General features: G+C 44.1%; 1 protein-coding gene across 1 annotated transcript; it reads left to right on the top strand.

Annotated features, from left to right (window-relative positions):
* The first annotated feature begins 15,338 nt into the window (after positions 1 to 15,338).
* On the top strand, positions 15,339 to 23,564 carry LOC119465356 (juvenile hormone acid O-methyltransferase-like). Its single transcript, XM_037726144.2, has 4 exons — positions 15,339 to 17,344; positions 20,264 to 20,790; positions 21,662 to 21,818; positions 23,333 to 23,564. The coding sequence occupies exons 2-4, from the start codon at positions 20,320 to 20,322 to the stop codon at positions 23,506 to 23,508; spliced, it is 804 nt and encodes a 267-aa protein (XP_037582072.2). The 5' UTR covers positions 15,339 to 17,344; positions 20,264 to 20,319; the 3' UTR covers positions 23,509 to 23,564.
* Positions 23,565 to 27,352: the final 3,788 nt, after the last annotated feature.

The raw sequence follows: 27,352 nt of genomic DNA, 5'->3' as shown, positions 1-27,352 counted from the left end.
AATAAGTCGCGTTTGCTTTGTGCATATATATATATATATATATATATATATATATATATATATATATATATATATATATATATATCACAGGGAGCGAGCGCCGTGCGCTCGCTCCCTGTGAAAGCCCGCGTCTCTCGCACGCTTTCACTCGCATATGCAGCATACGGCGAGCGACGCCAATCTTATCGCCATTGACGTCATACGGAACCCCACGGCGACGTCCACGGCGACGCCGACGGCAGAAATCCGCTTTGAGTGTCCATATAGTTTCTATCGCAATAAAATGAATTAAATGGACAGACGCGAGAACAACACGAGAGCCAGAAGTGCATAACGCTCTCATCAGGAGCACTTTACGGAAGGCAGATGGCACACAAATTAGCACATAATTGAACTACATCCAGCCATTATAATTTATGCATAGGCTGAAATCAGAACACTCAATCTATTGCGTTAAAAATTCGCAAATGGGCTCTATGAGCTTTATCTCGTCTAGAGACCCTTGGTGAATCCAGTCTTTCCGAAAGGAAGGCGTTGAACAAGGAAGGTTCAAGCGTGGTTGTTAGGCGTACTCCTAATATTATTACAAATTGGACGTCACTCAAGCTTGGCCTTTAGTAGTGGAACGCGATAGCATTCAAAGATACGTGACTGCTTCACCCGCTTCCCGGCAACTGTAGCTTACGCAACCGTAATGTTTACCGAGAAACGCTGGCGGCGAAAGCTACGCAAGAAAGCGAGCTTTCTGATAGAAACACGACCTTTAGCGTGGGCCGATCTTTTGTTTGTTTCGCCCTTTTAATGATTCAGTCTGAGAAGATTTAACATAAAAGGTATGCCCTGTCGATGTTTCGTTTCTTTTCATTTGTTTGTGCGCTGTTATTCTCAAAATTGGGAGGAATAACTTTATAAAGAATGCAAGACAAGGTGGGACCAACTGTCGCAGCTGTCACCGATTCGTTGTCAGCGCAAAGTCGATCGACGGGGTATACAAGCCGGTTGGTCGTTCCGTACTCAAGCGAACACAGTGAAAAGAGTCAGAGTCTGGAGTAAACAAAAAAAACTGATATTTATGGACTGATAAATTAGCAATGAGAAAGGTGCAAACTCAGTATAGTGTAGTCATGGGCGACTTCAATGCAAAAGTGGGGAAAAAGCAGGTTGGTGAGCAAGCAATTGGCAACTACGGCATCGATTCTAGGAATGCAAGAGGAGAGATGTAAGTCGAATTCGCGGAAAAAAATAGGCTCCGAATAATGAATACCTTCTTCAGGAAGCGCAGCAACAGGAAGTGGACCTGGAAAAGCCCTAATGGAGAAACAAGGAATGAAATAGATTTCGTACTCTCTGCCGATCCAAGCATAGTGCAGGATGTAGAAGTGTTAGGTAAGGTAAAGTGCAGTGACCCTAGGTTAGTGAGGTCTAAGATTTCTCTCAATTTGAAGAAAGAAAGAGTGAAATTAGTAAAGAGGAAACAGGCCAACCTAGAGGCAGTAAGGGTAAAAGCAGACCAATTCAGGCTGGTGCCCGCAAACAAATATGCAGTTTTAGAAAATGAAAATAAAGACAACATAGAGGTCATGAATGAAACCGTAACTAGGTTGATCTCAGAAGCAGCAATTGAAGTTGGAGGTAAGGCGCCAAGGCAACCAGTAGGTAAGCTCTCCCAAGAAACAAAGGACCTAATAAAGAAACGACAAAACATGAAAATGTCCAACTCAAGAGATCAGATAGAATTCGCTGAACTGTCAAAACTGATCAACAAGAAGAAAGTAAGGGATATTCGAAATTATAACGTGGGAAAGATTGAGGAAGCCGTAAAATATGGACGCAGCATTAAATCAGTAAGAAGAAAGCTTGGCATAGGACAAGGCAAGATGTATGCACTGAAAGATAAGCATGGTAATATCATCAGCAATTTAGACGACATAGTAAAAGCAGCGGAAGAATTCTACACTCACCTGTACAGTGCCCAAAACAGCCAAGCTACCTTCATTCGAAATAATGATGAACCGGATACAGAGACTCCTTCTATATCTAGCGATGAAGTTAGAAGGGCCTTGAAAGACATGACCAGGGGAAAAGCTGCTGGAGAAGATGGAATAACAGTAGATTTAATCAAATATGGAGGAGATATCATGCTTGAAAACCTTGCGGCCCTTTATACACAATGCCTCAAAACTTCAAGTGTACCAGAGAGCTGGAAGAACGCCAACATTATACTAATCCATAAGAAGGGGTACATTAAAGAATTGAAGAATTATAGACCCATTAGCTTGCTTTCAGTATTGTATAAAATATTCACCAAGATAATTTCCAATAGAATCAGGGCAACACTTGACGTCAGCCAACCAAGAGAACAGCCTGGCTTCAGGAAGGGATATTCTACAATTGATCATATCCATGTCATCAATCAGGTAATCGAGAAATCTGCGGAGTACAATGAACCTCTGTATATGGCCTTCATAGATTACGAAAAGGCATTTGATTCATTAGAGATACCAGCAGTCATAGAGGCTTTGCGTAATCAAGGAGTACAGGAGGCATACGTGAATATCTTAGCAAACATCTACAAGGATTCCACAGCTACCTTGGTTCTCCACAAGAAAAGTAGAAACTTGCCTATCAAGAAAGGGGTCAGGCAAGGAGACACAATCTCTCCAATGCTGTTCACTGCATGCTTAGAAGAAGTATTCAAGCTCTTAGACTGGGAAGGCTTAGGAGTGAGGGTCAACGGCGAATATCTCAACAACCTTCGGTTTCCAGATGACATTGTCCGATTCAGCAACAATGCAGACGAATTACAACAAATGATTGAGGACATTAATCAAGAAAGTGTAAGAATTGGGTTGAAGATGAATATGCAGAAGAGAAAGATAATGTTCAATAGCCTGGCAAGGGAACAAGAATTCTGGATCGACAGTCAGCCTCTAGAGTCTGTAAAGGAGTACGTTTATCTAGGTCAATTTCTCACAGGGGAACCCGATCACGAGAAAAAAATTTACACAAGAATAAAATTAGGTTGGAGTGCATACGGCAGGCATTGCCAAATCCTGACTGGGAGCTTACCACTGTCGTTGAAAAGAAAAGTGTACAATCATTGCATTCTACCGGTGGTAACATATGGGGCAGAAACTTGGAGATTAACAAAGAAGCTCCAGAACAAGTTAAGAACCGCACAAAGAGGGATGGAACAAAAAATCTTAGGACTAACGTTAAGAGACAGGAAGACAGTGGTGTGGATCAGAGAACAAACGGGGATAGCCGATAGTATAGTTGACATTAAGCGGAAAAAATGGAGCTGGGCAGGCCATGTAATGCGTAGGATGGATAACCGGTGGACCATTAGGGTTAAAGAATGGATACCAAGAGAAGGGAAGCGCAGCCGAGGTCGGCAGAAAATCAGATGGGATGATGAAGTTAGGAAATTTGCAGGCGCAAGTTGGAATACGCTAGCGCAAGACAGGGGTAATTGGAGATCAGAGGGAGAGGCCTTCGTCCTGCAGTGTACATAAAAATATAGGCTGATGATAATGATGATGAAATATACACAATTTTTAAAAAGAAAATAATAAAAAGACACGAGACAGACTAACACACCTGAACTTAATGTAACACAATGATGACAGCGAAATATGATGAGCAATTAACAGTACATATACATATGAAACAGGGCGCGGATCAAATATACAAGAATAACACCTAACAGCAAATATAAATAAAGTTCAAAATGAAAACAAAGTTCAAAAGAAACAAATGGTGTAAAAATAAAGTTCAAAATGAAGACAAAGTTCAAAAGAAACAAATGGTGTCATACCCATGGCCGGGCAGCAGCAGAAAGTCCATAAACCATGAAGTCGGCGCGCAGAGCTTTCCCGAAGAATGCTGGCGGCTGATCTTGTCGAGGTGTATACGATTGCTGGTCTGGGTTTCCCGGGAGTCTAGATCCGACGACTTCCCTCAGGCAGGTTGAGCTAACTTGAGGTGAACTACCGAGAACTTCGTTGCAGACGCTGGTTTGACGTCTCGTACGTCAACTAGTTACTTGGAGTTCCGACGTGGCTAGGCGGCCCAGGCGATGCTGGATGGCACTAGATCCTTGACTGCTTCTACGCAGATTACAGGCTCAGCTTCTAGACTGACCAGCAGGGCCCAAAACCTGCGCTTAAATAGCCTCTCCTTTCCTAGTTCCCTATGTAGGGAAATTGCCGGTATGCAGAGTTCACCTAATTAATTCATGACTCCTCCCAAAGGTCTTGGCTGCGGCCCTTTCACCCGGGACGAAAGACGGTAGATTCCCCTCTCTGCCAAGGTCAAGCGCCAAGGTCGAGCCCTGGCACTGTACCACACGGACGCCCACGCACACCTTGGGGTCCGTAATCGGCTTGTCGCGTCTCGAAACGAGATGCCACCCCGTGGGGCCACGGCGTTTTTAACACCCGTAATTCGGCATGTCGCCTTCTCGAAATTATACGCCGCACAGTGAGGACGCCACGTTTTCGGCGGCCGTTAATTGGCGTCAAAACCACCCGAACTCTCGAAAATATGCCGCTCCGTGACACCAACATTATTGATAAAAGAACTTTACTGCCGTATAGAATACGTACGGCAAATTTTGTGCACGGGATGCCAACGCCGGCACCGGATTTTTTGTTACACGTGCCCACTACTCCATCCAAGTTTCTGTGCGGAATCAAATGAATGGCCACTCGATAAGTGCAGGTGTTCCCTTGGTGCACATTCTCTTTTAAGACTTCGAGCCCTTCCCGAGCACCCAAATCAAGTGTTTACTCCAAACGCCAACTCTAAATTTACCTTTAAAATAAGCGCGGCAGAGACTACACATCATTCTGCCGAATATAAACAAAATGTTTATAGGAAAATGAATGTGGCTTTGAGCTTCATAATAAGCTCCACAGCATTTAACTCATCTTAAGCGAATGCCGGAGTGCCAGACACTCGGAACGGTTCTACGAGGTGGTCTTGTGCCGTGCGGGAATTGGCCACACGCACTTAACCCACAGCTATCTCTTAAGAAAGGGGGACGCACCGGTCTGTGAAGTGTGCTCGGACAGCTTTCTTCGACACATTCCGGTGAGTTTTCCCATGGTCTCTACGGAAAGACTTAGCGAACTTAGATCACATGCTCTGGCTGCGTCCCGCGTTACGCGGCGATACAGCTCCACGCAGCCCCAACCTCGAAAAACAGTTATTTTTTATGGGCTGTCCAACGGCCCCGCGAAGTGGCGGCGAGGCTCGGCCTCTCTGTCCCGACGTGGGATCGGGCCGCTGCGGGCTAACTCGCGCCCTAAATGACCACAAGAACGATTTTCATTCATCTATCTACGGGAAGACGTCATTTGTTGCTTCGGTCTCCTTCGCCGCTGTGGTGTGGCAGCTTATTCTTCTTGAGCTTCAGATTCCGAGAATATGCGAGTATCTCAACCAGAGCAATTGAAATTGAATTGAAACGTGCCGCCAACTGTGGGAATCGCAACCACCGCGGGACAAACAATCGAATGCGTCGTCGACATCCGTAATCAACGTGGCCATTAAAACTGCAGACTCGACAAGCCGAGCGATAGCGAGTGCTTGCGTGGCTCAGTGGTAGAGTATCTGACTCCCACGCAGCGGGCGCTGGTTCGATCCCAGCGGGAAACGCGTACTTTTTTCACATTTCCGGCGATAGCGCTTACGGCCCAACGCCGGCGGCCGCCGCCGGCGGCATCATCGCAAACCGAATAGGGAACCTACATGCAAGCGCTGTGCTTGCATATAGGCTCCCTAGAACCGAAACGGCTATTGGAATGAGCCCATAACAGCTTACGCTGTAAATGAGAGGGCGGAAATTGCCCCCCCCCCCCCCCCCTCACACTGGCAGATTGAAAACTTCGCGGCACTGCTGTGGGAGCTGGACACTAAAGCGTTTTGACCCGTGTTCCAGCACGGTCGGTCCTCTCGTATGCTGTTACTCATGTGAGGGCCAATGCAGCATATAAGACGACCAAGCGAGCCTCAGCGAGTGTCAAAACATTGCAATTTTCTGCTCCCACGTGGTCACACACTGTGTGATAACGCCACGACACAGTGTACTCGTGGGAAACGATACCGAGACTGGCGGCAGCATAGCTCTTATAATAAATTATTTGCGGCGTTCTGAATCTCTTCACTATATTTTCCATGGTTTAGAGCTCCAGGACCTTCAATAACACAAGAATATATACAGTCCAAACAATCATGTCAGTAGCCCTTTAACATCCTAAGACCCTGTAATGATTAGGTTCTTTATAGTGTAATAGGAAACGCATCCAAGGTGTTGCGCCTTGGTGCTTCCGATAAAAGACAAGGCTGGCTGCAAACCACACGCAAGGATAAATTTATCAATGGAAAATAACACTCTCCTATATACACGCACTAGGAATAACAAAGCAAGGAAATTAGAATGTCAGTTATAGCACGAGATACATGGATAAGTTCAAGAACAAACCTAGAGTTCACTAAGATACCTAGGGGTAACAAACAAGCGGAGGTCACGTGCAAGTGAAGCGTTCACCAGTTATTGGCTTATTGGCGGGGATGGTGACCCGGAAGTCCATGTTGAGATGACACCAGCAAAATGAAGCCTGGGGTCGGCTGAAGGAAACAAGTCTCGAACGGTCGACGTGACGTTGGCTCAACCAAGGTCTTGCCGTTGAGGAGAGGTCAGATACGGTTGTCTCGAGCGTCTCCAGCAGGTCCGCTGTGATCGAGTGGAAGGCCTAGGCATCCAGGCCCAGTCACCTGGCAGCACATTCTTCCGCGCCTCGTCGTCCTGATTCCGGAGAGCGCTCACAGTCGAGCAAACCACAGCCTGTTGTGGGAAGATGCCAGGTCGTCGGCAAGTGCAGAGCCGACCAGGTAGAGGCCTCGTTAGCCCGGGTCCAAGCGCCCGTCAAGCTCACACCTCTGCACCCTAGCCGCCTGCCCATGTTCCAACCTCCGACGTGTCTTCTCTCCTTGATCATGATGATGATCTTAAACCGTGGCACGTAACCACTCTTCTGGTATGGTATGGTATGCCTTATCTGATGGCGCATACCCACTGCGGGGGATTGGCCAAGATTTGGATGGAATTAGGCAATCTTTTTAACACTAAAATCGGTATAGCTAACTGGAGAAAATGAACAAAAATTAAATATTTAAGAATTCAAGAAAATCTATTTGAAGCACTTGTAAATTCCTCCACGGCTGAGCAAATATCCCTGTGGCACTTTCCAAGAGAGGAGGCTCCTAAAGAAAGCACGTTTAGAATAGAAAAGCTTAAACCAAGCTGTGTAAATTTTGATTCTAGAATATTTTTCCTTAAAGAAGAAAAACGGCGCCAGAATATGAAAAAATGATCTATTGTTTCATCTCCACGGAATGGGCACAGAGGGGAGGGAACCAGACCAGCCCTGTGACGATAGAAGTTTAATATTGGTACCCGACAACGTAATCGGGTAAATATGACTTTAGTTTTTCTGGTGTGAAAGGAATTTTTGGGCCAAGGGAATAGGACGTGTCGATATTCTGAGAAATTAGCTACAGCTGGGTTCATTAAGTCTTGAATAATTGAATATCTCTTGAATTTAGTAGTCGTTAGGTAAGCTATTGTAGGAAGTAATCGTAATACAGGGCCACTGAGGGCAGCTCTCGCGAGACTGTCAGCCATTTCGTTCATGACTAATCCTTTATGTCCAGGCACCCAAAGCAATCTAATTAAATTTATGTGGGCAGGCACTAGAAAATGAAATGTACGTAAAAGGTTAGTGACACTATTTGCTGTGAGCGAGGAACATAAAGATAAAGAATCTGTTATTATTACTACACCGATATCGATGAATTTACTTTGCGTAGGTCTAGAACTACAGCTAGAAATTCAGCCAGAAATAGGGAAAAGAAGTCCGGAATCCTGATTGCGAATGACCAATCTAGAGCAGGAGAGAAAATGCCAATTCTAGATTTTTCTTCACACTGTGAGGCGTCTGTCGCAATGACCGTACTGATAGATAAACTTAATAAATGGTCGTGTAATAGGCGGTTTAATCTATTATAAGAAGGGAGTTTTGCGTTTTTTGGGTAGATGTCATCATATATGATTTGTAGGTTCTCTCGCACATTACAAATAGGCGGCACCTCCTAGACACGTACATTTAAGGGATTGATTAATGTTTGTACGAAGACCACCTGGGGTGTATGAAAACGAGGCCAGTGTATTCCAAAGAATAGTGCAGGCTGGGAAATGAATATGTATTCTAATCTTGTAATAGGGGATTCATACAATTTTAAGACTGTTTGCACCGCCAGTAAACGAAATCTACACAATATTGAGGGCAACCTGACTTCTTGGTGTAGTATGTTATTGGCAACACATTTCTGTAATCCACAACACAGTCGTAGGGCTTCCCGCTCAAGCAGAACAAGGGGACGTAATTTATAAGCTGGCGCACCAGAAAATAATACACATCCAAATTCTAAAATGGGCCGCACATACATTTTATATATCATTAAAAGTGGATCTCTTCGCATTCCGGACGGTCTGTTGCACAGCTTACGAAGCATACCAACGGCTCTCACTCCTTTTTTAGCTATATGGTCAATATGGCCGAGCCAGCTGAGGGAACCGTCATATACTACACCTAAATATTTCACAGACTCCACTTGAGGTATAGTCTCGAGGCGGTAAGATAGCGACATGTTCACGGGATTGTTAAGAGGGAAAACCAATATCGAGCATTTTCTAACGTTAAGTGAAAGGCGAATTTTGTTTAACCAGGTTTCTATGGCATAGAGGTAGTTCTGTAGTCGATAATATAGAGAGTGGATATCACTGTCTGATGCGAAGAAAGCAATGTCGTCTGTGTATACGTATGTTTGTACATCTTGATGAAGAGGAATGGAACACATCAGAATGTTAAAAAGTAATGGTGAAGTGACAGCTCCTTGAGGAACACCACGTGATTGATTATAAATACTCGAGGAAAAGCCTCTTAGAGAGCGGTAAAATGTTCTTCCATTAAAAAATTCATCAATCCAGTTTGAAAAATAATTTGGAATCTCTAGACTTCGCAATATATCTAATACAATTAAGTGTTCTATGCTGTCGTGTGCTTTGGAAATGTCTAACGTCACGAGAGCACCTATTTGCCTCTGTCGCCGTGCTAATCTTATTCTACTTTCTAAGTCCACGTGAGCATGCCAAATGGAACATGATGGTCGGAATACAATTTGGCAGGGGCTAAGCAAGTCTTTGTTCTGTATAAATGTAATCATACGGGCATATAGAATTCTCTCGATTAATTTAACCAAATTTGAAGTTAGGGCAATTGGTCTAATATTATCTATTGTATAACCTTCCCCATGATTTTTAAGAATTGGGATGATTTCAGCGATTTTCCACGCAGACGGAATCCATGAAAACCGAATTGAGTAATTTACAACAGCTAAAAGGTCATCAGAAGCTTCCTTAAATAAGATTCTGATCATAGCAGATGTTACCTCATCCACGCCGGGAGCTGAATCTGGAAGCCGCTCCACAATTTCAGCCAATTCCAACATAGAGATTTCTGTAAAATCATCTGATACCCTTCGTAAGCGAGAACAACTTGGCAAACGGAAGAAAATATAATCTCTAATCCCTTCGCAATTTCTTCTAGTGATTGTTTTATTTCATCGCTACTTAAGAATATAGAGTCAATATTAATTTGACGCGGAAGAACTTTTCTACTGCGGAGAAAACGGAACAATGCGCGCTTATTTTTATTGTTTGACAAGAAATGAAAATGCTTACAGTCGAATTCATCTTTGGCTTTAGAAACTGTTTGTTTAAAGACTGCTGGAAAAAATTTATGGTCACTCCAATTTTGCGGACTCTGGTTATGCAATAATTTTTTCCAAGCAGCTTTTCTCTTTCTGTAGTCTCGGGGGCATTCTTCATTCCACCAAGGGCTATAAGAATTTCTTTTATTCAATCTAATCTCAAATTGAGCCTTTTTTCGAGAGTTTTCCAAAGTGGAACAGATAATCGTGGTTTTTTGTTCTGTAGGCGCATCAGACAGAGATGAAATGGCATTTCGTAAGCATCTTTTTAAAAGTGTCGTAGTTTATGAAAGTTCGAACCTGGTCACTCATAAATGTTACAGGACGGGCAACTTCAAATACTATTGGAAGGTGATCACTGCTTGTCGAACACTCAACAGTCGACCAAGAAGTTACGGAAAGACTCGGGCCACAGAATGTAAGGTCTATTGAAGAGTAAGATCGACCTCGCACAAACGTAATAGATCCGGAGGTAACACACGTTAGCCGATTGTCCAACGACCAGTTCCATAATCGGGTGCCGCACAAATCTGTTCTTAAACCCCATGAGATATGGTGAAAATTGAAATCACCTACGATTAGAATTTCACGTCCACAAGAGTTAATAACACTATCCAGTGTGCTAATGTCCTGTACGCCAGATGGAAAATATGCATTAACTACGGTGAAGGGACAACATTCAGGAAGAACTAGCTCTATCGCTAGGATTTCACACTCTGGAGTAGAAAATTGAAATGAAATTTTAGCCTTATGGCAAATTCTAGATGAAATGAGTGTAATTAATCCGCCACCTCTTGTAGGACGGTCTAAACGAAATGATCTGCAGCATTTTATTTGAAAATATTTCGCAGGATTTAGCCACGTTTCTTGTAACATAATTAAATCAGGATTAAGTTGAGAAGTTAGACAAGATAAATCTACTGAAGCAGAGTATAAAGAGCGGCAGTTCCACTGAAGCACTTTTAGCGATCCTATGTTTTGGAAAGTGCAGGAGCTGAAACTGCCTTCTCTAGAATGCTTTGCTTTAGCACAGCACTGGATTGACTTTTCTTAGCTTTTGAGTGAGGACCGGGAGAAAAGTCTTCATTGATAGAAAACATGGTTCTTTTATATGCTCGAGAATTTTGTTCCACCTCTGTCATTTCCAAATCTGTGTTAATCAGGTTACCAGTTGTAGGGCCCGTGGAAGAGGAAGTCGAAGGTTCAATATCATCATTGGAAGGAATGGTATCTGAGCTTTTATGACTAGCTTGGTGCTCAGGATCAACTGTTTGCGTTGTCACATGAGTTGGGCAGGTAGTTTGTATGAAATGAGACAAATGACTAGAGATGGCCTGTGAGATACATTCACCCAGGCTTATTGCCAACCGTTCCATAGCTTTGGTAACTGCCTTTTCCACAGCGGCCTCTATAGTTGTAGTAAGTGATAGGTTCGTGGTAAGATTTTGTCTGCCTATAATACCCGCATAGCCAGATGCCCTTTCTTTCACAATGTTTATTGCCTCCATCCTAGAGCAGCGTCGTCGGTCTATTATTTCAATCACTTGTAATTCTTGAGCCCTAACAGAACAGTTACAATAATCGGCTGGGTGATTTTCATCACAGAGACAGCATCGCTCTTCTTGGACACTACAATCACTTTGAGCGTGTTCTTCCCCACATGCGCAACAACGTTGTCTAGACTTACACCCTGCCATACTATGGCCGTACCGCCAGCAATTACGGTATTGAAGCGGACGCGATGCCAGGGGTTCAACTCTGAACACAAGGGGCCACACCTTTAGTTCTGATGGGCAGGAAGTTCCAGCAAAAATTGCAATCACCGATTCTGTGGGAACCCCCTTATTGTCTACCATTCGATTGCATCGGTAAACAGCAATTACTCCCGTCCCAGACAACCTCTCTAGTGTTTCAGCGGGAGAAAGATCCGCATCGACACCTCTGACTATTCCCTTAGTGCAGGCGAGGTGAGTAGGGATGTAGGCACTCACCGGTAATGACGCGAAAGATGAACACTTAAGCAAATCCGCGACACAGGTCTGGTCTGGCGATCGACACACGATACCTCCGCGGCCGAACTGCCTCACTTCCGTGATGGTCTGGTATGAAGATGTAGCAGCCTGCAGAGCTTTCGGGATCGCCGGGGGGTTGGTCAGACGTATAGAGCCTCCATTTGAAGGAACCAGAGCCACCGGGATGCTGCTCACACCCTTGCGGATGAACAAATCTAAAGGTAATTCATCCGTTGGAGTAGAGGCCGTCCAAGAAGAAAAACCCCCGCCGGGGGAGTTCTTGGACATTAGCCTAGGATGAAGCTGATGTTGGAGTAAGTGATACCTCAATAAATAAGATTAGTAAAGCCTAATATTACCCAAAACCTGGCCAAGAGACAGGAGCCACAGCGAACGCTTCCGAACGCCAGAGCACTCTTCTGTTCTTCGTCTCTTCTTCTTCTTCTCTCCTAGTCTCTCGTGAACTTTTCTTTAGATGTTGCTTTTCTCTTGCGACGCTCTGCGTGCTCGAGCCAAACTCATGCAGCACTTCGTCATGCAGCACTTCGTTGACATCGTCTTTGGGCTCCCGGCCATCCCACGCACCATGTTCGCATCGCCTCGCGCACTTCACATATCGCAAACCCCTTGTACAATACCTTGCACATTTCACGCAACGTTTTCGAACTCACTCGGTAGTGATTACGCCAAATATTAATTTTGACTATGAAGTATGGCGCACGTTTGACTGTAATTGAATGGTTTACCCCCCACTCTTGTCATCCGTTTCGAGGAATTTGACACTCAATTGATCTAGACCTCGGTGTCGTCCCGGACGGCTGAAAGCAACCTTGAGGAGTGTTTCGAAATCACTGAGATGGCGTGACAATACCAGACGCGGCAGCAACATGGCACTTCACTGCACGTAGTACTATCTTCATCTCGGCATTTAAGCAATGAAATGCAGTATTTACCATAGCAAACAGGAGGAGCTGATGGAGATAGTTCATTTTTTCACGCACATCGAGACGCAGTTTTTGGCTTCTAACCGTGGTATATAAAATTTTAAGATTGGTATTCAAGTTCATAACTTAACAGCAGACAATAAAAATCACCTGCAAGAGGGATTATATGCCATAGTTGTGTTCGGGTCTCATGAGGCAAAGGAAATGTTTTGTAGAAGGTCGCTAATTTTGGATTCTCGGTAGAAGAAAAAAAGTACAAAATATGTCATCCACAGAAGTGTAAGCTAGAAATAAAAAAAACTATACAGGTTTTATAAAATTCAAATTTTGCAGTAAAATGTCTAAATTTAATGCACGTGTGTAATTTTATGTAGGTCAAACACGTGCAGGAAGCTTCGCTTGAAAAACAACCCAGATAAGCGGCTTGCGAAATGTGACGTTCGCTGGGCTGGTTACAGCAGCTGTTTTGTATAATGTACGTTAGGGCTCAGACATACCAGAACTAACGTTCATCTCCTGTTCACCGATAGAAAGAACAGAAAATAACTGAGTTATGGTGCCGCTATATTAAAGGCACCGAGCACTCTTCGAACTGAGGAGAAAAGCGAATGTCTCAGGCTCAGCTCAGTAGAGCTCTTTTAGGCACAAGGACTTCACCATACTGCAGCCAATTGGTTCAGAAAGCCATCTGAAGAGCGAATATAACCCAGAAGCGTGATGTGGCCCAAGGCAAGTTGTCCGTTGAAGTTAGGTATTAGGGAGCTTTACCCAACCACTCCAAAAGAAGAAAAAAAAACAGGTTGACAGTGTTTCGGGTGTATTTTGCTGCAAAACAAATATTGTCATCTGTCATCTGTAACTGTCAAACTCGGCGCTCGCTACTTTCCTGTTCCATGTTTGCATTTCTGTTTCGAACGCGAGAACTGCGCACAATTATTGTGATTCTTTTCGCACATAGACAGAATCTTGCATAAAAGAAGCTACACTAGTAGAAACAGAGTTTAGCAAGCATTGTTTTCACCACAGGTATATAAACGCAATCGGACGCTTTAAAAAGAAATGATTGTTATTGTTTTTTGTGTCCTGCGCACAAACAAAACTTCGGATGATAAACGGAACGCATTTTTAACTTGTTTCGAGTAGCGTTTAAGCGGGGTACATGGTCTAATTGAAGCACAGTGTTTACAAATCCGTAAACTGTTCTGTAAGCTGGACATGCTAAAGCATCAAAGGCGGGCAAATTTCATTTATGGGATTGTACCTTACCTGAAATTGTTACGTTTATGAGGCTCTCAGAAATATCCTACGCATACATTTATATGTGTATATCTCAAAACGGGCGTCATACTCAGAATTTATTCCAAGTGGTTGTCTTGCATACTCACCGGCTACAACTCGTAGATTGCATTTGCCGTAAACTAATTGGTTTATAACTGAACTAGGGATTTTTTTTCCGATTAGCGAGTACGCATCCCTATTTCTTGCTCATGTATGTCCGCCGCTTCGAGTAATCTAGCTCAAAGAATGCACTTACGCTATTTGCCAAAGGCTACTCCTGAAATTTTTGTTCAAGGTAAAAAAGAAAACCCCCCATATATTGTCAAACTCCATATTTTGTCAAAGCTCTGGAACCTACTACGAACGATCGCAAGTAAAAAAACGAGAGAGAAAACAATGGATGCCTCACCATTAGCAAATACTGGGTTAGGTCAGGAATGTTAAAGTTTCGGCAAAGGTTACACATATCGTGGTTGCCAATTTCCACCAAATATAAACTTGGCGCATCTTAGAGTTCTCTCAGGGCACTGTTAAACGAGCGCTATAATGGTGGTGTGACAATTTCCAACAGTTCTTTCCGACGTTTTTTCCAAAGGCTGTATTGGCTCAACAGCTATTAAAGTTCTCACCTAGCATTCCCCTTACTTTCGATACATTTGATCACGCTGAGCTTTGTAGTTCTGTCAGGGCAACCGGATAACTTCTATGGCCCTCGTGAAGCACACGCATAATTAACCTTGCAAAGCGCTTGCATACGTAATTAATTGTAAAGACCGCATCCAGCACGCACACTTTCAACTTTCTCTACGCTTTCTCTACACTTTCAACTTTCTCTACCCATAACCGGGCCCTTACTTTCAAGCAAGCATAAAAAAGATGCATAGTTTAGTTCAGCGAAGACAACGCGAAAACGTACTGCGAGCCTCGTATAACGAATGAAAATACTGAAAAAAAACGAGGTTTCAGTATTGATTTGCAGCGCTCCATTATAATTTCGCTCAACATTACAATTATCATGCACCCTCCTCCTCTCCCCATTGCCACAAAATATAAACTCAGTGGAACGTATGATTCCCATTCGCGATGCTTTGAAACATAACTGAACATGGCCGTATAACGCCGGCGAGCATTTGCTCAACTATTTTTTAAAGAAAGCTCGGTTTTGTCCACGTGCTCCTAATTTCGCATAATGATTCGGCATTGCCACCCCCTCCCCTTACTCACTTTTCTGCTGATTTTCAACTTGGTGGCAATTGTATTCACTCCAGGGCCGCGGGCTAAATATTTCGCAGCATGTAAAACTCTATTTTAACGCTTCGGAGTACTAGATTATGTATTTATTTTAAAGGCGCCAACTGCGTGAAAGAGATTAAAGTTTGGCTGGCTACGCATTTCTCGATATTTTCACCAAATAAAACAAGGTTCATTGTTTAGCTAACTGACGGAACCGGGGAAACTACCACAAATCTCGTTTATTGCATAAAAAGAACGAAAGGATGGGGGTTCAGTAATTATTTGCGACGCTTTTAATTAAGCCAGGAACGTAAACATATCGCCACACAATGAATTGAGCATGGCGCCCCCCTTTCCCATTGCCACTGAACTTGAAATTAGAGTCAGGGACAGCTGATTAAGAGATTTAGGAAACATGGCTGGTAAAATCCCTATGACACTCCGTAACGCTTGGATAAGTAAACTTCTACAGTGGCTGTAACATACACAGACTAAAGGTTTATAGATGGTCATTTATGAGAATCTTCCTACTTTAACAAAATAGAAAAAACCTGCCTCGCATAGTTCACCGAGGAAACCGAGAGAACCCAACTACACGCAAAGTAGAAGGCATGAAAATTGAAATAAAAGAGACTACTTGGCATTTCTTTTCAAGGAGAATATTGACCTACACACTTCAAACGTTCCGTTCATGTCACCCATAGAACGAAAAACCAAGAAGGAGGCCTACACGTGCAGTAGCACAGTGCGGTATAAAAGGTAAAAAATAGGAATAGGAATAAGGTGTCGCAGAAAATATGGAATACGTTTAAATTGGTGGACCCATCTTCGTTAACGGCGGGCTTGTCATCCTCGGCAGGTTAGTTCAGATATAAGGTGCCTTAGAAAGGCGGGTCTCCATTTCGATTGGGGGACATAAATTCGTCAAAGGTGGCCTTATCATCCTCGGCAAGAACTATTCGGCCGATAACGATAGACAAATAACTCGTAAACGAGTTCCCGCGAACAGCTCACCAGCGACGACTATATCAGTGGCTATACCGTGAATGACAAGGCCGACTTTGACGAAGATAAGTCCACCTATGGAAATGTAGGCCAGCCTTTCCGAGGCACCTAATTCCCGTATGTAACTTTTGTACCACCCATAGAATGAAGTGGGCAAAATTGCTGCTAATGTAAAATTGCTGCGTTTTTGTCTTTCAATGGTAGCGCAGAGAGTTTGTAAGCGTTTCCTATAGCATAACGGGCCGTAAAGGAGGGCTTAGAAAATTTTCATGTTGTCCATAATTTTTTAACATTACGTGCATATTATCTCTTACATTACCCACATATGCTGGAAATACAAGCATAGCCAATCTCATGGTTACTTGTAGAAATTCGTGAGAACTTGCATATAACTATTTGCTGCACTTGTAGTGACCCTAACAGCTTCGTTCTGAGACTTTTGGCGCATAAAAATACTATTAGAAACCAAGAATTGTCGTGTAGTGATAGATATAATGAGGAATTCAGTAAGATATATTGACTTGTTGTTTGTGCTAAATGGCCGATACCTTGAGTGTCCACATTGTTGCCGAACGCGGACCCACAACTTTCTTGGCTCGTGCCACGAAGCCTATGGATCGTGCAGCGACTACAGCAATGTCTCTGCCTACTTATTTCCCGTCCTCCAGCGGGTATATTTTTCAGCTACGTCTGGCTAGATTCCAGCTTCTTTCCAAATGCTAAATCTGATCGTCTGCTTTACAGAGCACATTAAGAGCCTGCGTCGAGCATACGACGTGCTCACAGGAGCCGAGGTTTTGGGGCTCGTTTCTTGGTCGTCTTTGCTGATCCGCAAGCCCACGTAGCGGTTGGGGCAGACGATTCAAATTGGTTAGCAGCAGTGTGACCTTCGGCAGCAATTGGCACACAGAAAACGATGATACATTTCTGGAGAATCTGTCCATCTAACCACCCTTAATATTTTCATCTTGTGTTTCTTTAAGTTATCTACCGGAACTCTGGTGTGGCGATCACTCAACTGGAATTGGAATCGTGGTTAGTGCTCCAATGTGTGTAATCTTCGTGGTGCTCACTTAGAATTTCCGGGGGACCTTACCTATTACGTATTGTTTTTATCACTTTCCGAGCCATCTCAGTTTTCTAAACACAGCACGGCAATTAGTCTTCGTGCACGTGCATATTAGCTCCCAATTCCTGCACTTAAAGCGTGATGTGTTGTCGAAAATGATCAATTAGCCGAGTTTCCAACCTGTTCGAAGCCACAGGAGCAAAGTATAGGCAAATACTTGCACTATCCATCATAGCTGAGCGGCAGCTTAACTAGACAACTTGCATATCCCGTAAACACTAGTAACAGGGTGCCCTGTAGTCATTTTTGTAGGAGCCTCTTTGGCTCTGACATTCCCGCGCAACAGGCAGTAGTTTCCGCTGTGGCCGTCAGGAGGCGTATAACCTCTGTTATTTGAAATTGAAGCAGTCGAAATAGGCAAGGTTGAGGACAAAAAGTTAAGAACAAAGCTGCTCTCTGCAGTGTCCCTTGAGTAACTGTTTGTTTGTGTGCGCTACGTCATATGCGGCCCTTTCGCTAGTCTACCATACGTACAATAGGCAAGTTTGATTTTATTGTGCTCTAAAGAGAAAATTACGCCATTGGGCATATCTATGCCGTGCTTTTCGACAAGCTACTGTATTTTACACGATTGCGCTTCATACCAACTTTAATAGAAATAACTTAATCGTAACTCTTGCACAAGTGACATCTATAATCAGCCATAGATAGTCGCACGCTCTGCACGCTGAATAACAGGTACATCAAAAAGCCATTGATAACAAAACAATCTTTAGCACCCTCAATGACGTAAAAAATACTCACAAATGAAAACATGAAACCAGAAGACCATTAGCTTGGGCATCATATATAAACTTTGTCGCCGGCCTGCTCACAAAAATTTGTCATCGCGCAGCTCTGGCCTAGTGCTTTGGCATAATGGCGGAGTTCCACTGACTGATTGAATCTTTTTATTGCGATAAGGATGGCTCGGTAGCCGAATTAGTCGAAAAGAGGGGAAAGGGAAAAATGTCGCCGTTTCGCCCGAAAGGCGAAGCATCGATTGCGATAGCAAATTAGTGGATAACTATACGAAGTAAGGATAGTAGCTTTATCGGTCGTATAATGTTGTAAACATTGGCTTACTAACTAAATTAACAAGCACGGTGTCACGAACGCACAGATAAACATGAACACATCTCGCTCGATGACCGCGGAAACTCGCTGTCAAATTACTGGAGTAAGGAAGCGTGGCAGCAACAGTGAGAGAGTTGACATTTGTGCTTTCTCTTGCTTCAACGCGAACTAAACGTCGAAACCCCAGGGCATACGAAGCTACCGGCACTCGGCGCACTTTGTCCACATCGCATATTGCTTTGAAATGGAGGCCCGCAGGGCACGCACTTTGTCCGCATCGCAGATCGCTTTCAAGATATGGTGCCCGCACGGCCGCGCCGTAAGCAGCAGCCGCCAGAGTAGAACGCGCCCCCCCCCCTCTCTCATTCGCTTCTCCCACGTGCCTCACGCGCGAAAGAAGACGACGCGCTTCCTCCCCGCCTTCCTCCCTCGTGCGCTAGAAATTGAGCCGCGGAGTTCTGAAGCGGCACCGAATTAGCAATGTTGCAATGTAAGCGCCAAATATAAGAAGAACAATAGTAATCATTAATTTGCTCTCGTTAACAAAGCACTTCCTACCAAACACACACACACACACACACACACACACACACACACACACACACACACACACACACACACACACACACATATATATATATATATATATATATATATATACAGGGATCCAAAACGGGCCATTTAAATATCTATAAAGTACTAGGAAGAAGTTTCCAGATAAACGCTAAGAACATGAGATCTGGCTCCTTCAGCAGTGCGATATTTTATTGCCTTATTGGCTACGTTTATTCCCGACAGGTTGCGCTGCGCCGCGTGCTCTTGAAGCGGCACCTGTTTCTGGCATGCGTAATTATTCTTTCAGTAAAATATTATGTTTCTATTTTCTTTTCAAGTCTCATGTGTTCCTGTGAACTTACCTGACAACCACACCGCTCCACTGTATATACTTTTCATTTATTTATTTATTTATTTATTTATTTATTTATTGCAATACCCTCAGGGCCTAGGTGGCATTACAGAGGGGGTGGGTACATTCTTATTAGACAAGCGTAATAATGAGAACAACAACAAAGCTGAGTATGAAAAAAACCAAAACAAAACAAGAAAAAGAACAATGAATAAAAGAGCAGTTTAACAGGTCAATACCAAAGGCCTTGAACGGCAATTGCGTTAGCAACGTTATTATACATGTAAAATACAAAACTTATTGAAAGAACAAGTAGCTGCGCAGGTTATTCTGTGAAGTGGTCAACAACTGCGGCCTTGAATGACTGTACATCTTCAATGCTGGCAATGGCACTGGGAAGGTGGTTCCAGTCAGAGCTAGTCTTTGGTATAAATGAATCATGAAACAGGTTAGTATGGCAAAAAGGAATGGCGACTTTATGCTGGTGATCAATACGCGCTGACAAATACGATGGCTTTGATAAAAGTTCGCGTTTCAGGGACTGGTTCAAGAAAACAATTTTATGAAAATTCAAGTGTTATTCAAGTGTTACATTTTCAGTTTTTTGACATGAAGATAATGAATTTTGGCAAGTGGTTCACTATAGTCTGAACTGGTTCATTTTTGTGACACGTATATTAGCAGGTACAGTAACATTTAGCGAGCTCTATTTTTGGGATAGACCTACGAACTAGGCTAGAAACAGACGTGATAATCAACATGCCCGATACCTAAAAAGTAAAAAAACTACTAACCATCACGTCAGAGCCAAAGAAAAATCGTTAACAATCGCGTATTTGCTTCCTTCTGCACATATCGTAAGGTGTCTCTCGCAACGTGGTCACCTTCAGGCCGCACCAATTCGAAGGAGAGAAGGAGATGCCCAGGCAACACATCAGATGGATGCTTGAATTTTGCCAGAAAACGTTCAGGCGCGAACCGGATGAGACGCAGCAGTTCCTCGACGTGGGGTGCGGCATCGGAGACCTGACGCGAGAGGAGCTGCTTCCTCGATGCTTGCCGTGCCTCCGCATCGTCGCCGTCGACGTGTCAGCCGAAATGGTGGAGCACGCCACACGTCACTATCATAACGACAGACTAGAGTTCAGGAGGTTGGACATTGTCAATGACGAGGAAGTGACGAAGTTTATCGACGAGTACGGTCGTTTCGACAGAGTGTACTCCTTCCACACTCTCATCTGGGTGCGGGACCAAGCGAGGGCGCTGAAGAACGTGGCAAGCCTTCTGAAACCTGGCGGAGAGTGCCTTCTGATTTTCCACTCGTCTCTGCGGTCTTTGGACGTCAACCGAAACCTTGTTAAGTTGGAACGCTGGTGCAAGTATTCACACGTGAGTGGCGAGCGCTATTGGCGTTAGAGTCCGGTTAAGTGAGCATTTTAATTATGAAACGTATTTTTCAACGTGGTATTTTAATTTTTGCTAATGGTAAGATATTGCTAGAGAAGAAAGTGTAAGTCAGGAATTTGCACCAAAGTCACTACGCTGAAACGTCACTGTTGCATGATTGATTCAAAAGTGGGCTCGGCCATATGTGCCGTTTCGATGCAGGATACGTTCTGAAACTTATCTTCAGTATTTGTGTCCTCTAAACTGCGTCTAAATTTTACTTAACCAACGTTTAGCTATTACCGACTAAAATGTTGTCAAAATGTATGACTTCAGGGAGACGACAGAACAAGTGCGTGGTGGAGTCGTCCCCCAACTATTGTCCTAGCGTTATCTTTCTGGCTCACCAAGTCTTGTCTTACAGCACGAGTGCCCCCTTTTTCTACCACCACAGCTTAGTTTACCAGTAAAGCTCGATGCTACTTTTTAGTGCTCATTTAATATCAGTTTGTCGCCACGGCACGGTGAAGCGGCTCTGTAGCTTTTCCCAGGATGCTTAGTTGCAGGCGTACTCAGGGTAGATTACGTGCCAAATCATAGTACTGAAGTCAATGAACAGGAGCTAAAGCAGTACACAATGAGAAAGTAGCCAGCTATGCTTTGCTTTGCGACGGACCTTCTGCCCATATTTCAACGGACGTGTTCCTGACCTCATACATGGCCTTATCTACAGTAGGGGTGTCTGTCACTCCAGTAACACAGTATCCCCGTATCATTCTCACATTGTGCGAGAGTATAGGACGGGCTAAAATAATGAATATTTGAAAGAATACCATAATCCCACGTTTCCTGACTCCCTCCTCCCGCTGTGCAGTTGGTCGACCAGTTAGCACCGAAGACGCACGACATGAACTACTACGAGTGCCTTGAATACGCTTCCAGGCTTTTGGCAGAAGCTGGACTTTCGCCGAGCATACTGGAGCTTCCAGTGTGCACCATGCTCGACAACCACAGCCTCCAACTCTTGGCTGGTATGTTGCTATGCTAAAGGTTTCTCTCTGGCGCCAAAGCAGATGTCACGGCAAGATTTAAATGCGCAATAGCTTTAAGCGAAGTCTAAGGAGCGTTGATCTACTACTTCAAGGCTGAAATAACATTTTGTGGCACAACTGCGGCGGGAAAGCAAATGTTAGCGGACCTATTCAAATCTTTACTAATAATTTTGACGCAGAGTCTGCCGGGAGCGTCACCCTAGAGAGTCCCGCAAGCATGTTTTAACACAATCGAACGTTCCTCACAACTTCGTCAATTATTCATTACTCTTCAGATGCCACCGGACAATCTTCAAACATGTACGTTTGCAAAAAAAGTTATGTTTGTCATATATTCCCTGACCTCACTTAATTCCATTCGCACAGTTGTAGTGTAATTATGGGCTTCGAAATTTTATTGTATACGGCTTTAAAGAAGAACTGCAAGAAATTTCTGAACCGCGTACAAAGCCTAGGTTTAGATACTGTATGTGCTGGGACTTCTGTATCGTTTTTTAACCATACAGAATTTTTTAAACATTGCCTGTTGAAGGCACTAAAGCTCTAGTCCTTTAGCTTGATCTTTAGAAGAGGCAGACATTACTGGCTCGAGAAAACCAAAGGCATAATCTAATATTTAACAAAATTTCGTGAATTCCGTATGAAGTAGTTACTTTGTGTCACACAATAATTTACGATTGGCAGCCGTCGAGTTCGCATCACTTGAAACAAATTCTGAGGATGACTCCAGTTTTGAGGTATTCGTTTCCCCTAAGTGTGTGATGAAATACTCCAAAGTTGCAGGTATTTTTGGGAGTGAATGCGAAAAACGGCTTTTTGCAAAAACAATGAGTAGAACAACATTGCCTTTTGACGCGTCTTATGGGGCATATATCAAAATGGTTGCTCTCCTGAGAATTTGTTCCAAGTTAATAGGCGTTGAGAATACGCCGTCTAAATTTGTTAATTACCATATGTGCCATAAAGTAATTCATAAACTTAAATAACGAAGTTTTCGCAATTAGTGAATTTCGCGTTGGGTTTCGTGCCAGTAGGTGTAATGTTCCTCTTCTAGAAATCCAGGTCAAGAACTAGAACTCTGCTACCTGCCGCAAGCAATTTAAAGAAATTCCCTATGATATAAAAATGCAGTTAGCATACCGACCACCACGCAAATTCTTGCATTACAAATATGATAGGAGAGATCACAAAAGACTCACTGAAATAGATATTTCCGATACCAAAACTGAAAAAGAAAACACTAATATTACTAGTAGCCCGAAATAACGCGGAACCTACAAGCTTGAGAGCCAACACGGCACCTCGTCACAACCTCTGACATCAGACAACGCCCGAAGCACGCCGCCACTCTCGGAGGCGATGTGAGGATCTGCGTCACTTCCTCTAATGCAATGTCATTTCATGTATTGAAGCAAATTCGCTCATTAATTTTATTCTACAAACGTGTAAAAAGCGTATGTTATTATTAATTTTCATATTATCTTCTATCGCAGATATATATGCCTTGAAGAGTCCGCTGACCGCAGTTGTCTCGGAAGACGAGAAGCAGGAGTTCCTGATAGACCTAGCACAGGAGACGGCGAAAATGCACTCACCCGACGTTGATCGTACTCACTACCGGATTTACGTCATCAAGGCTTCGAAAGGAAAGAACAGAGCTTCGACTTGAGCAGCCACTCATGAAATGGCAGAAGGCCTACGTGTTTCTTCCAATAAATGACTGAAATTCAAGGTGGGTGCTACGTATATTGCAAATTGTCTCGGACACCGCACATTATACGCCACGAAGCAAGATCATACAGGATACCAATTCTTGTTGTCAAGGTGTACAGTGCAGGTATACCACTAATTTTGTATTTTATGAACATAATCGCGTGGTTTTGCTGCATAAGTGTTTTTTTAATTATGCCACAGCGCCTCACCACGGCGTTTCTTATTGAACGTGTGTTTGGGGACGATAGACTCCATAATGCCGCATTTAGGAAATATATCACCATGCCCGAGAAAGGTATTTCCTAACCAAAGGTGTTTATCTGAACGTTGCACCATTTCCTAAGAGACGGAATGAGTCGTCGTAGATTGGCGCCAACGTGCTTTTTTTTTATCTTGAGACATCATAAGCGATTGACCAGTGGTGAGCGCGCGCTCTAGGCCGCGTTATCACTACCTCGCGAAACGCAAGTGACTCAGCCCAGCTGAGCTGGTTGAGACGAGGTGAAATATCCCCAATAGCCGGGATATGCCTTGCAGTTCCAAACAGATTTTGTAATTCGCCGCTGCAGGAAAGAGGGCGCGCAATTTTTGCAAGTCGTGCATTGCCGACGTGGTGACGTGGTGGCTTTGGCGTAGCGCTAGAAAAATCGAGGGCGCGGCATAAAATACTGCCTGCAGCGGCCGCATTTTTATGGGGTATAAATGCACAAACACCCGACGTGTTTTCCCCCACTCCAACTTTCCTCATATTCATAAGGTTGTTTTGGCACGTAGAACCCGAAAACACATTTTTAGTGGCAGAATTTCATTTGTGTCGTTGCTGCTGCCTGCTTTCAGTATTTCTTTATTCGAACGAGAATATGTTTGCTACATTTTGCTTCCTGTTCGTCGGTATAATGCTGAATTCAGGTAATATAATTATTGTCTCGTGTCCTAGTTGTGAGAATGTATCATACCAGGCATCAGATACACTTTGGTCTGATTTCTTTTGTGCCACCTTAAAAAATTCGGAATTCCCGCCATGAAGTATGTCATGGTGCACAATAAAAAAGACAATAAGCATACACTGAAACGGTTGCTTCACCTTGGTACTTGGAAATAAGTGCGCTTATGTGTCAGCGTAATCTAGAAGACGGACAGCTACTTACTCGCCTGGCAATGACTCGACGATATTGCTGAACGTCTTTCCAGACAGCTCATAGGCATTCGCAATGAGATGTCTGACTGAGATAACTCCTACGACCAAGCTTCCGTTGAATGTTGAACCAAGTCAATCCCAGCATTCCCCAGAATTTATTGAGTATTGATTGATTATCGATTAGCTACTATTTGGCTATTGATGGGCTGTCGCAAGGTATTGACTACGTATTTGGGCTAGGCTAAGCACTACCATGTCATCCCCAGCATCTCCCGGAGTTTATTGATTATTTGTAGATTATAGATTAGCTATTGATTGGTTATTGATTGGCTATCGCAAGGTATTGGCGATGTATTTGGACTAGGCTAAGCTCTACCAAGTCATCCCCAGCATTTCGCGGAATTTATTGATTATTTGTCGATCTCATATTGATGGCCTAGAAAGGAACTAAAAATCGCGTTGAGCACACCATGCACATACAAAAACTACAAGTAGCTTTGAACTTAAAAAAGGTAACAACGACAAGCAACTTAACAAGAGGTGGTACCAGTCCTGTTGAAACTGTCAAGTCATACATGTCCTTCTAGTGACCAATCATTTGAGCGTACTGAAATTTTGACGAAACAACAGATTCAGCGTTTCGGTCCAAGATGCGTGTCTGCCATGTTATGTAGTCCAATTAGGAAAAACATATCAAAAGGCATGTCTTCTCCATGGGGTGCAATCAAGTATCGGCCAATGGTATGCTGATTGAAAATGAAGTGTTCGTTCAGAGTTCTTTTAGGCACATCCCAAAATAATATTGGGTCTTCACAACTTATGAAGCAATGCTCTATAGTCTCGGGTACATCACAAAGATAATTCACAGTGGATGCGAACATTCCTTTTTTTTTCTGCATCCAAGTTTTCACAGGTAATGTTTCACTGTGTAATTTAACGAAAAACGTTTGTATACATGGGGATAAAGGCATCTTACGGACTCGTTGAAGTACGTCATACCCTGGTAAACTGGGGAATGTGGAGTGGTTCATAATACGCTCCCTTAAAAGCGGGATTTGATATCCATGAAGAAGTAGACGCAGCGCAAGCCGCACGCCCGTTACATGTGCAGGCTTTTCAGTGCACGCTCCCTTCCTCCGGAGGAGGGAAAGGGTGTGATCTCGTGTTCGCTCGCCTCGCACCCGCCGTTTCCCGCCAGTTCAGGCTCGGCAGTCAGATGGGGAGGCCGCGTTTAGTTTGTTCTGCCGAAGAGCAGGCTACGTTGAAGGAACAGCAGCAGGACCGGGCCCGTGAACTTGCTCACCGGGCGAATCGAGAGCTTTGGCAATGTGAAGTCGAAGGGGAACCACAATGACGCTCCGATCCTCCCGTAGGGCTGCCATGCCCGAAGCACAACGACAACGCAACCTCAACATCAACAATAAACAACCATTTCTCATTCACCAACAACCTTGTCTCTTTAATGTGTCTCAAACGCTCAAAAAGGTAACCAACCCCTTTCCTAGGATTGGACAAGCTTCGTGTGCACCGCCGTTTACGGAAGGGAGGGGTTGACACTTTTTTTAATGTGTAAGCATTTCTATGGTTACCCTACGAGGAAACTGTCCGAGCGTCCATCCGTCCTCCGCATAAGACGATCGATTTAAAGACAGAGCCAGCAGCAATGTTTTCGCCAGCTGTGGAAGAAGAGGCGACGAACGCGCGACCAGTGGCACGAGCGTGGCTATGTGACCACGTGACATGTTCAATCAGGCACGCACTAGGCATACCTTTAGTGGGCCAGAACTGTGGAGCAGCCGTGGCTTCAGATCGGAACGTCATCAGCACACCAGGTGCCGCCACCTGCAGTAGTTTGCTTGCCTAATCAATTCACGTTGCGCCACCTTGAGCAACAGTTCGTGTCGCCGCAGTGCTCTCGCATCTACCGTAATGGCGCCATGCCGACCTCAGCCTCCGAGCAGTGCTTCGATTACCAGCAGTGTTGAGTGTGAGCACTCAACAGCACGTCATTATTAAGAAATGCTTACGCATCATTCGGATAACTACCTGAGGAGATTCTGAGTAAGTTCTTTACTGTGAAGCTGTTAATTACTTGGTTCCCCAGGATCATGTGCGCGTGCAGAAAAAAAACTATCATCAGCATCATTTGCTATGGCTCCATTTGCGTAGTGGTATGGCCCCATGTGCGTGGCGGTTCCCCACCTCTTGTGCCTTAGCACAGGTGTCAAAACGGATAATGGACGGCCCCTCGCCACCGCCGATGCCGCTTTCAGAAGTGTCGCGATACTCGGCGGCGGCACGTCCCACAAACGTTGTGCTCCCTTGTCTCACGACGTAGATATTGCACTAGCGCTGTTACCAACAGTTGTCCTTTGGGCTCGATTTGGGACTGACGCTCGTTTAACCAAATCTTCCAGGATCCTTACATCAGGATCCTGACGACGCCGTGCAGTGCGCCGCGGCTATGAACGCTGTGGCTCATACACTAATCCGTGACGATGGGGCAGGCTTGGCGCAGCAAACGCACTACTTGGCCATCGCGCCAGGCGAAAACAGGACGCTGGTGTCCTTGCTCTTCGACGAACATGCCCAAGACGCTCAATACAGTCAATAATGATAATATATAAATTCACTATAGCAATATTCACTATAGCAGACCCAC

This window comes from Dermacentor silvarum, chromosome 9 (genome assembly GCF_013339745.2).
Source record: "Dermacentor silvarum isolate Dsil-2018 chromosome 9, BIME_Dsil_1.4, whole genome shotgun sequence".
In the NCBI taxonomy this organism is placed as follows: domain Eukaryota; kingdom Metazoa; phylum Arthropoda; class Arachnida; order Ixodida; family Ixodidae; genus Dermacentor; species Dermacentor silvarum.
The sequence above is the reverse complement of the archived record's forward strand: the minus strand, read 5'-3'. Positions and strand labels throughout refer to the sequence as shown.

Bases quoted from the DNA above. Each gene is read 5' to 3' on its own strand.
- LOC119465356 (XM_037726144.2), top strand. From the start codon at position 20,320: ATGCCCAGGCAACACATCAGATGGATGCTTGAATTTTGCCAGAAAACG. The intron at 20,791-21,661 runs GTGAGTGGCGAG...CCCGCTGTGCAG, and splicing joins GCTGGTGCAAGTATTCACAC to TTGGTCGACCAGTTAGCACC. The intron at 21,819-23,332 runs GTATGTTGCTAT...CTTCTATCGCAG, and splicing joins CAGCCTCCAACTCTTGGCTG to ATATATATGCCTTGAAGAGT.